Source organism: Cucurbita moschata, unplaced genomic scaffold, assembly GCF_002738365.1.
Source record: "Cucurbita moschata cultivar Rifu unplaced genomic scaffold, Cmos_1.0 Cmo_Scf00002, whole genome shotgun sequence".
In the NCBI taxonomy this organism is placed as follows: domain Eukaryota; kingdom Viridiplantae; phylum Streptophyta; class Magnoliopsida; order Cucurbitales; family Cucurbitaceae; genus Cucurbita; species Cucurbita moschata.
This window is the reverse complement of record NW_019268518.1, coordinates 7,408,643-7,418,741: the sequence shown is the minus strand read 5'-3', so window position 1 is coordinate 7,418,741 and position 10,099 is coordinate 7,408,643. Positions and strand designations below refer to the sequence as shown.

At 37.8% G+C, this 10,099-nt stretch overlaps 2 protein-coding genes across 3 annotated transcripts; both read right to left on the bottom strand.

The window, feature by feature from the left end:
• Positions 1 to 787: 787 nt before the first annotated feature.
• LOC111458342 (actin-related protein 2) lies at positions 788 to 4,993 on the bottom strand. The gene is made up of 15 exons (XM_023100939.1): positions 4,808 to 4,993; positions 4,525 to 4,635; positions 3,304 to 3,438; positions 3,148 to 3,219; positions 2,996 to 3,074; positions 2,729 to 2,778; positions 2,440 to 2,543; positions 2,293 to 2,361; positions 2,135 to 2,198; positions 1,952 to 2,020; positions 1,745 to 1,828; positions 1,605 to 1,663; positions 1,304 to 1,370; positions 1,131 to 1,214; positions 788 to 1,047 (listed from the first exon to the last, which is right to left on the bottom strand). The coding sequence occupies exons 1-15, from the start codon at positions 4,847 to 4,849 to the stop codon at positions 967 to 969; spliced, it is 1,170 nt and encodes a 389-aa protein (XP_022956707.1). The 5' UTR covers positions 4,850 to 4,993; the 3' UTR covers positions 788 to 966.
• Positions 4,994 to 5,951: 958 nt separating this feature from the next.
• Positions 5,952 to 8,931, bottom strand: LOC111458331 (ACT domain-containing protein ACR6). Of its 2 annotated transcripts, XM_023100928.1 has the most exons (8): positions 8,502 to 8,931; positions 8,364 to 8,411; positions 8,000 to 8,045; positions 7,788 to 7,902; positions 7,634 to 7,701; positions 6,936 to 7,541; positions 6,736 to 6,840; positions 6,301 to 6,642 (listed from the first exon to the last, which is right to left on the bottom strand). In XM_023100928.1, exons 2-8 carry the CDS (start codon positions 8,408 to 8,410, stop codon positions 6,301 to 6,303), a joined length of 1,329 nt encoding a protein of 442 aa, XP_022956696.1. In that variant the 5' UTR covers position 8,411; positions 8,502 to 8,931. The 2 variants fall into 2 exon arrangements, with proteins under 2 accessions (XP_022956688.1, XP_022956696.1); XM_023100920.1 differs by having other exon boundaries at positions 5,952 to 6,642; positions 8,364 to 8,930.
• Positions 8,932 to 10,099: the final 1,168 nt, after the last annotated feature.

Genomic DNA, 10,099 nt, shown 5'->3' with positions numbered 1-10,099 from the left:
CCCCCCCCCCCCCCCCCTTCCCTTCATGGCATGCATGCACCTACCCCCACATGTCTAATCTTCATCTTTCTTCCATATTTGCACGTAATTTTGTGAGAGATCTCACGTTGGTTTGATGTGAGAGCCCAGTAAACGTGTTTGGAAATCGTGGGTTGAAGGCGATATGTAACGGGTCAGAGCAAAGCAGATAATATCTACTAACAGCGAGGTTTGACTATTACAGATTTAGTATGACATCATTATTAATAGAGAGAAAAACAAATAGAGAGAAAAACAAATAGGAAAGGGAAAGAATGGAAATTTCCAAATAGAATTGATATGGGGTTGCAAAAGCCAAGAGGGGTTTGTAAAGACTAGGGAGAAAAACAAATAGGAAGGGATTAGTGGGACAAGAGGACAATTACAAGATTACAAGACTTAGTCTTCATGATGGATCTGTCGTTGAGGAAGAAGATATTTTTGAAGAGAGACACTAACTTGTTTTATTCTCTGTATTCTTACGCTTTGTGTTGTGAAGTAAAGAACGTTCTTGGTGGATAATTTCTAATATTGTTATTGTTTTTTTGGGCTTTATTTTCGAGTTTTCCCTCGAGGCGCATGCTAAAGAGAGGTTTTTACCCATTTGTAAAAGTCCAAGTCTACTGCTAGCGGATATTGTTCTCTTGGACTTTCCCTTTCAAGCTTCCCTTCAGGATTTTTAAAACACGTTTGTTATGAGAAGTTTCGACACTCTTATAAAGAATGTTTGATTCTCGTCGGCAGTAGTAAGGAAATAGAAAAGTCAACTAATAAATCTGTGATTGATTGTATCTTCAACGTAACCAACATTCAAACAACATAAGAACACAAGATTATTCCATTTTATCACTCACATAATCGATCAATCCTGTCTTCATTTCATAAGCTAAGTCATTAAATTGTAGTCTGAGGAGCAATCTTGAAGGAGGCCATTGATCCCAAAAGGTGTCAAGCCTGCCCACATTTGCTTAGACAAGCAACACCTTCTTCAAGATAATCTTCCCTGCTGATCCAAAATTCAGGCGCATCCTGGATGTGTCAACAACAGTTAATCCCTTTTACTTCTTGAATCAAATGGTTTAGAATGCGCTATGGGTATGTATGTCATCTACCTTCATTATTCCTGCTAGGACTGCGCCGCCCAGATACACCATGTGCTTCCTTCTTGGCGGATCCTCTATCCGCAATCTCAGTTTCTAAAACCCACAGATCATTAAACATACAAGTAAATTGTGTTTTACTTTCCCAGGTTAAAGTCAAGAACTCAACAAAGATTACATATTACCTTTAAACCATCTCTGTTTCCCTTCAAGACGACATCGAGATAGCGGTCCAGTATTTCTTTCTCCAAACTGAATATCATTACAATCAATCACCATTTTATCAACATTTCGATGGTGTTTCAACAATAATGCATAAGTCGTGTCTAGCCATGTCCGAAGGACACGTAAAATAGCACATCGGACACGTGTTCGGAGTGTGTCCAGACGTATCCATGTCTGACATGTGACTGACACGGAAACTCGGCCTATAGGTCGAGGGTAAAAGAATAATATAATCACAGACCAAGAAGAGCTACACATTACCGACTAGGTAATCCAGGATACATTGTGCTCCCGCCACTTAAAACAATATGCTGGTAAAGCTGCAAACCAATAATATTCATCAAAAGGGTACCAAAAGAAAGATATTATTTCTTGAAAACATAGGAGAAATCTGATCATACCATCATCCGATTATCGATATCCATTTCTTGAATGCAGCGGAAAACCATATCTGCCATCCCATCCCCTTCAACATCTATCAGTTCCTGCATGAAACAGAGAATTTCATTGCTTTAATCAACGTTATGTCCCATTCTTATAATAAGAAGTAAAAACTAATGTTCTTTATAACCCGTCCCCAATATTATGTTAACCCATCCCATTCTTACTGGAGTGAAGAGCGCCTCAGGAGCTTGAAAACGTTCGGTGCCAACTTTGATTACCCTTCCATCTGGAAGCTGGCCAAGATAACTCATCCACGTGAAATTAAGATAACATAAAAGCAAAAGGTGGTTACCATTACGAGTATGATTAATATTAATTCTTAGCACAATTCACAAGAGGTGACTTACAGTATAGTTCTTGACAAGAATGGTGGTTTCAAGCCCCATTTGATATTCCCTCTTGTAATCATAACTGCACACACACATATATATATATATATATATCATCAAAAAGTGGTCAATAAGCACATATCGCAAAGCATACGACGTCAAGCTGGTTAGTTCACCTTATATAGCAGAGCTTCTCCTTGATTTCCCTAACAGTCTCAAAATCAGCAGACCGATTCATCGCATACCTTCAAGAAGTCGCACGTGTTAGCTAAAGAAACAATCAATCGATTCATATCGACCGTGCTATGGAAAAAAACCCTCACCCTCTTCGTGAGAGTAAATCAACAAGGTATGAAGTAATGTGTCGGCCAGCTACATTCATTCTTTTTGTAAGATGAGGAAATGAGTAGCCATCAACAACTGGAACCTGAAGAACAAATTTGTAAAAGGTTGTTAACCATCAAACTCAATCTGCACTCTCCACATAAACTTTATATCTCAAAAATGATTGACTCTTTAATGATAAACAAATGTACTATGCTCAATGAGTAGCAAATGGATGAGAAAAAAGTATCCACTGAAATTTACGAAACGATTTGGTAAATTATTTACCACGTGAGTGACACCGTCGCCAGAGTCGATGACTAACCCAGTCAGTAAACCTGTGAGAGTAAAATAATGAGTGAAGAATTACATGAAAAGCTAGAGTGAATTTGAGGATGTTTATCGTAGGGGCGTGCCATTTCACCGTTGTAACGAAACGTACTTTTCGATTAAAAAATTACAATATGCTAACCAAAAATCTAAGGAAAGGTGCGCCAATAGAGACAGAGAAAATAACTAAGCACAATTTTGACCTTCATTCATCCTTATAAGCACCTTGGGCATACAAAGTTAGAACTGCTTGGATTTGAATGAAGACCCCCGAAAAGTTGTACTTCTCAAACATCGTCTCAACCTGTAAGGTTATATCGACCCTAGTCGTTAAATCCAGTAAAAGAAAATTTGAAAGAAAATCGAAGGTCACAAACCATTTTTTCACGATTCTTCGAAGGATTGAGAGGTGGATCCGTGAGCAAAATCTTACATTCTTTTGGGTCTATCTATTGACAGAAAACACAAAAGCAATTAACATTATGATTTGTGCATGGGATGAATATAAACTGCACATAATAGCTAAAACTTGCCTTCAGTTCGTTGAAAAATGCATGGTCCCACACATGACACATATCATCCCAGTTTTGTACAATACCATTGTGGACTGGATAAGTTATATCAAGTTGATGACGCAAATCTGCACAGCTTTCTCCAACAACAATGTCCTATAGTAATTCAGGAAGAAGACTTTGAGAATGAATAATCGATGTAACAGTCCAAGCTTACCGCTAGTAGATATTGTCCGTTTTGGCTCATTATGTATCGTCGTTAGCCTCATGGTTTTATAACGTATCTACTAGGGAGAGGTTCCCACACCCTTATAAGGAATGTTTCATTCCCCTCTCCAACCTACGTGCGATTTAACAATCCACCCCCCTTGAGGGCCCAGCGTCCTCACTGGCACACTACCCGGTGTCTAGCTCTGATACCATTTGAAACAACCCAAGTCCACCGTTAGCAGATATTGTCCGCTTAGGCCCGTTACGTATAGTCATCAGCCTCACGGTTTTAAAACGCGTCTACGAGGGAGAGGTTTCCACATCCTTGTAAGAAATGTTTCGTTTCTCTCTCCAACCGATGTGGGATCTAACAATCGAATACAAAGCTACTAACCTCAGGATCACTCTTTCCATAAACTGAGACATCCAGGCCGAAAATATCATGGATTCACTAAAATGCAATTCCTAAGCTCATAAAAGATAATCTTTACATGGGAAACGAACATGTATACTCTATTTTTCGAGCAGCGAGAATATTTAAACAGCGCTCGTTTAATCGAATAGAATGTTGAGGATTATTGGGATTGGGAGTGTCCCACATTGGTTAATTTAGTGGAAGATCATGGGGTTATAAGTGAGGAATACTATCTCCATTGGGATGAGGCCTTTTGGGGAAGCCCAAAGCAAAGCCATGAGAGCTTATGCTCAAAGTGGACAATATCATACCATTGTGGAGAGTCGTGATTCCTAACATAGAAATCACCCTTTAACCACGAAAACAATGAGCATTCCCCCTTCTGCTCTATGGAGTAGTAAATACAATTATCCCTAACAATCGGATTGAATGTTGGAAAGTTATGTTCATAGACAAACTACCTTTCAGAGTGAGATCACAAACAAAGATCATGACTACAGTTCATGGTCGAGCTAATTATAGAAATGAGAAATCAGTCAAGATATTAAGAAAATCGAGGAGCACCACGAACATTTCAACTCTTCCATTAGCTCAAAATACAAAGGGAAATTGCAAACCTTAAGCTCTTGTTCGATGAGTGATTCTTCATAGCGAAGCAGTGGCCTTCCCACCACACAAGGAAACACAGAAGTGGGGAAATTCTCCCCGGCAAATCCACATTTCACGTACTGCAAATAATGAACAATCTAATCTTAAACAACCGAATCAAAGCACGTTGAAGAAAAATGGAAACTCAATGATTTGGCAGATTTGGACAGGGGATTGTAAGATCGAGATGAAGGTGATCATGGGGAAACGAAACAGTAGATTGAAACAATGATTTAAAGAAGAAGGAGATACCCCAGTGCCATTGTCGCAGACGACGACTTTCCGATTATCCATGGCGCCGCGATGCGGTTCTGCAGAAGATGGTAGTGGCTACGACTTTCGAAGACGGATTTGGTGGAGATGGCTTGAAGTTAAGGGAAGTACGGAAGCGTTAATGAACAAGGAAGCGTTTCGATTTTCTTTTTGCCCTGTGGAAGTATCGAACAGAGATTCGATCCTAACAATTGGCGACCCGCCAGAATTATTAAGCCTAATACTTCAAATGGGCATCGTCTTGGACTTCAAAACTTGGACCCAGAATTGACACCAACTTAGGTAAAAAGAGGTTTGGGCTAGATATTCAATATTTTTGTAAGAATATAATGAATGTGGCGAACACTAACGTTGCTTTGAGATCAAGATATCTACTTACCAAACTGTGGGGCCATCCACAGTCTCTTGAAACAGGTAAAAACTCAGAAAATTAACCTCGATTTGTCAGGTTATTGCTCTGTTCTTGATTCGTTGATCATTGGCAAGAAGACCCATGATGCTTTTTTTTGGTTTTTAATGACATTACTTCAGTTACTGACATTAATGGATACGAACCATGTAATTTGCTTTTGACTGCCCTTGCTTATGATGGGTATTTTGCGCATGCCCACAAGGTATTCGATGAAATGTCTCTTAAATGTAACACTCTTGGATTTGGTGCGTTGCGTTTCTATGGAGGGTTGGGGTTGAAGAAATGCTGATTTAGTTCAAAGGTTTGCACATGCTAGAGGTTCTGCTTGCTAAGTAACATGTTTTAGGTATCCATTTTTCAGCTGACACTTCGTAAGGATCGGTCTCTTCTTGCTCTGTTTCTTAGTAAAATATATACCCAAGATTGAATGCCCTTCCTTTTAAGAGTAACCTATTATGTATTATCGTCTTTTGAGTTTAGTCTTTAGTTCTCCAATGTAACCATCCAAGCAAACCACTAGTAAATATTGTCTTCCTTGGAGATAAAAGAACTCTCCCTCAAGGTTTTGACTCTTTGGGGTTTCCCTTTAAGGGCTTTTCCTCAGGATTTTAAAAAGCGTTTACTAGGGAGAAGTTTTCTCATTCTTAAAAGGAATGTTTCATTCCACTCTCCAACCAATATAGGATCTCACAACCGAGAAGCACACGACTGAAATACAACAATTAGAGCATAGTCTGCATCCACTTCCATTGAGCCCAATAATTATAGCTTTACAGTCTTCTACAATTCTGTAGAAACAGCGTCTAATGTACCATACACTACACTGGTTTGTACAGACATACATCCCAACCAACTTGCCTTTCAGTACAAGGTGGCTGGTTTCTTTTGGGTTTATTGCCTACAATATGAGAACATTGTAGCAAACCCTCACTTATAAGGGTGATAGGAGAAGGATTCCTATATATTTACACTGTCCCTTGAACTTGTCATGTATCTGTGCATCTTTTTCTACTTCTGAAGGAATATACACACAATGGGCAGAGCAGAGCAGCTGCTGCTTTCAAGAGTAGGATCTTATCAATTTGAAATTCTGAAAAGTTCTTGCTTTGAACAAGTTTCCCAAGAAGAATCCTGTCGTCGTCTCTTTCAGAGGCGTTTCGGAGAGCCATGAGTTGTGTTTCACCTGCAGCATGGCATCACCGATCTGTTTGCGAATGGACTCAACGGCCTTCACGTCGATGGCAGTTCCCGTCATGTCGGTGACATAGAAAACATCTTTGGCTTTTCCACGTTTGGTGACGATTTCTGCCCTCCTGATGCATAGGCTGTTCTCCCTAAATATTCTTGTGATATCTGATAGAAGCCCAACTCTGTCTTCTGCATACAGTTCTAGCTTAAGCCCCTGCAAAGGAAAGCAGACAGGATAATGTATTATTGCCTATGCTTTACCTTCAAACAATAAGGATAAGAAACTCAAAAATGGCCTCTCTTCTACCTCAGACTCCCTTCTTTCAATGGCTGCTTCAAGACAATGCAATACTCGGTCTCTTTCGGCTTCGGAGCTAATCGGCAGCCCGTCCTTATGTCTGATATAAAATTCCTGAAAAAGCAGTAACCATTTTCCTTTAAATCATAACCGAGCCTAAAAACTTAAATAGCTCAACTAGTTTCGACGAAAAATGGCCTTGGAATTACCAGATAAGCTTCCATGCTCCCAGTGTTTACCATTCCATGATAGACCACATACTCCATGTCTGTCAAAGTGCAAACAACATCATACATCAGCTTCGGCCGATCTCTAGATCTTGTAGTAATCACAGTATAATCCTTCTCGGCGCAATCCAAGACAGTAACATGGGGTCTCAAGTTCTTATCTTCAACCCCAAGCCTGGCTTTGCCAGCCCTTTCGTAATCTCGATCAGCCAGCATGATCTGATGCAGCCTTCTGTCTGTGCTGGTGACCCCAGGAGGAGAAAGGGTCATTTTCGCTTCCTTTAACTCGCCACTCCCTCTTAGAACATTGCATAGTAACTCCTTGATTGTTAAGAGCCGCTGCGTGTCTTCGATTGCTCGGCCAGTATCGTGATCAGTCACACGTACCACAGCTGCAGCTCTACTATTATGTGTCCAAACATCAGCATTTACAACATTGCAGTGAAGGTCCGCAAGAACAGCACAAACTTCAGACAATAAACCAGGCCTGTCAGTACCAGACAGCTCGATTGAAGTATGATCCTCCGAGGGCATCACACCAACCGACTCTCTCAACGATGGCACGAAACTCGCATCCACTTCAAGCCTCTACATGGTGCAATTAACAAACACATTACAACACAACCCTCATAAAAGAAGGAACACTCAGTTATCTATCCCACTTGTTACAGTAAGTTTACCATTTGAATGGCGTTTATGGTTTCTTGATCTCTGATTTTGTCTCCATCATGAGTGATAACATTAAAAACTGGAAAGAAAGAAAGAACAAAAAGTAACCCATAAGTGGCTAAGCTTTTCAGATTCAAAAGAACTTAAACAGTCAGAATTACTAACCATCCATGAACCAGCCTCCATCAGAGGAGATATAGGCTTTGGTAATGATTAAGTTCATATCCATGAGGACTTGAACAACTTTCAAGAGAATCCCATGTTTGTTCATGCTGTCAACCTGATAGGTAGAAGAAAAGGATTGGAGCAATCTTTAGCTCCTGATTGAATAAACAAAAGGAAGCAATAATTACAGAGCAAACTTAAAGATCAAGCACCTGGATCACTGTAGTGTCCTTACAAGCGTTGTTATCAATCACGACTCTGAAAGAACAGATGGAATATAATAAATCAGAATTCACAGAACAAACCGCTACTAAACTCATAAATCATAAGTTCATTCACATCAGCTCGAGTAAATAGATAGCAAAAAGAATCAAACCACTACTGCCTTAACTTATTGATATCACTCCCAGAAGTCAACCAACATTGAAACATCAAAATTTCAACAAGAACAAGAAATCTGGAAAGAAGAAACATCAACTCGGAGTTTCGAACACCATGACTCACAAAAACCCAGAAGCAAATTCCAGGTGGGAAATCAAAACCGTTTCCAAATCAAGACGAAAGAAGGAAGAGTACCTTGGTGGGTTCAGCCTCCTGATAAGTTTATCATACTCGCTGTCCATGCTTGAAAAAGGGGGGAAAAAGAAAACCCACTTCAAATCTCCACCCAAAAACAGATTTAAAGAACAACCCACAAAAAATTTATACAAATACCTCAAGAACAAGAAGAAGAAGAGGAAGAACAGAAGAAGAACAGGAAGAAGAGGACAAGAAGAGGGAGAGGGGAAGGCTTAAAAGTGAAGCAGAGAAAGGGGGAAAGGGAAATAAACAAGAGGGGGAAGAAAAAGGGAGTGTTGGAATTAGGGTAGGCAATGGAAGTTTAGGTTCTTAGTTTGTTAATTTGTAGGATTTGACTATCCATTTCCATGGCGATGGGAGGAAGGATTGAATTGAATTGAAGTGAAGCTTTTTGAAGAGTTAAGATTTTGTGGATATTACTGATGGCGATATTGCCCCAGCTCTAAGGGACCACTCAGGGCGCTGCAAATCACGTGTCGTCTTAGCCGCGGGGGGTTGGTCGGAGAGTTGCCGCTAATCTCGCCGGCAATTTCAGCGTGAGCCACTGGTAATCTGCCCACGTTATTTTTATGCTTTCCTTTCTTAATTCATTATAATTATATTTTAATTCCTTGTTTAACTATTGGATTAAGGATACTAAACAAATCTCATTAACTATTGACTTTCCACCGCACACACGCCGCCAACCAACTTTCCCAAACCCTAATGTTTTTTTTTTTTTAATGTTAAAAAGAAAATTAGGCTATCTCCAACTTATTATTAATTTAATTGTGAAACTTCTCCCAATAATGGGATTTTTTTTAATTATTTAGTTATAATTTTTATTAAAAAGATAGATATTATTTTTATTAGAATAAATTCTTTTTAGAAAAATTAAAAAAGCGAAATCAGACAACTTTACTATTAAAAGATAGAAAAAAAAAATAGCTATATTTTTTTATTAAAAAAATAAATTTGCAAAAATTAAGAGAGAAGTTTATTTATGTGAGAAAATAATAGATATATAAAAAAGCTGATATATTTGAAATTTGTAATTTTATTAAGAATATTGTGCGATTCTAGGTGAATCTACTTTTAAAAGTTAGTAAAGAATATATTTAAAAATAAATAAAATAATGCGTGAATAACGTTGTGTTTTAAAATATTCCCAAAAAAGAATATCGCATTTCTAAAATTTTATTTCTTAAATAAAATTTACATTTTTAATATAAAATTTGAAGGAACAATAATAATGGTTCAGACATGTTTGTATTTATTTTTTAAAAAATAAAACATGAAATAGAAAAAAAATAACTATCAACCAAATTTCTTTTTGATAAAAAAATTATATGACCCAAAAAAAAAAAAAAACATCAGCTTAAAATTCCAACTTTATGGATAATAATATAAAATTGTTAGGTTATTATTATTATTTATTTATTTATTTTTAACTTCATCAACAACGAATAGATTCGAACTTCCACGTCTTAATCCATAATATATATCAATTACCACTTGACTCGATATTTTAACTAATCAAGCCATACTCAAGTTGACAATAAAAAATTATTAATAAATACAAAAAAAAAAAATAATTAGAATAAACGTATTTACTGTGATATATTCGTCCATTAATAAAAATGTGATAGAAATATGATTAATTTATAAATTTGGTCCCTACTATTTAAAAATTTAAAAATTTAAAAATTTGGTGTTTGATATTTTAAAAGTTAGAATTTTGTTCTTATCGTTTG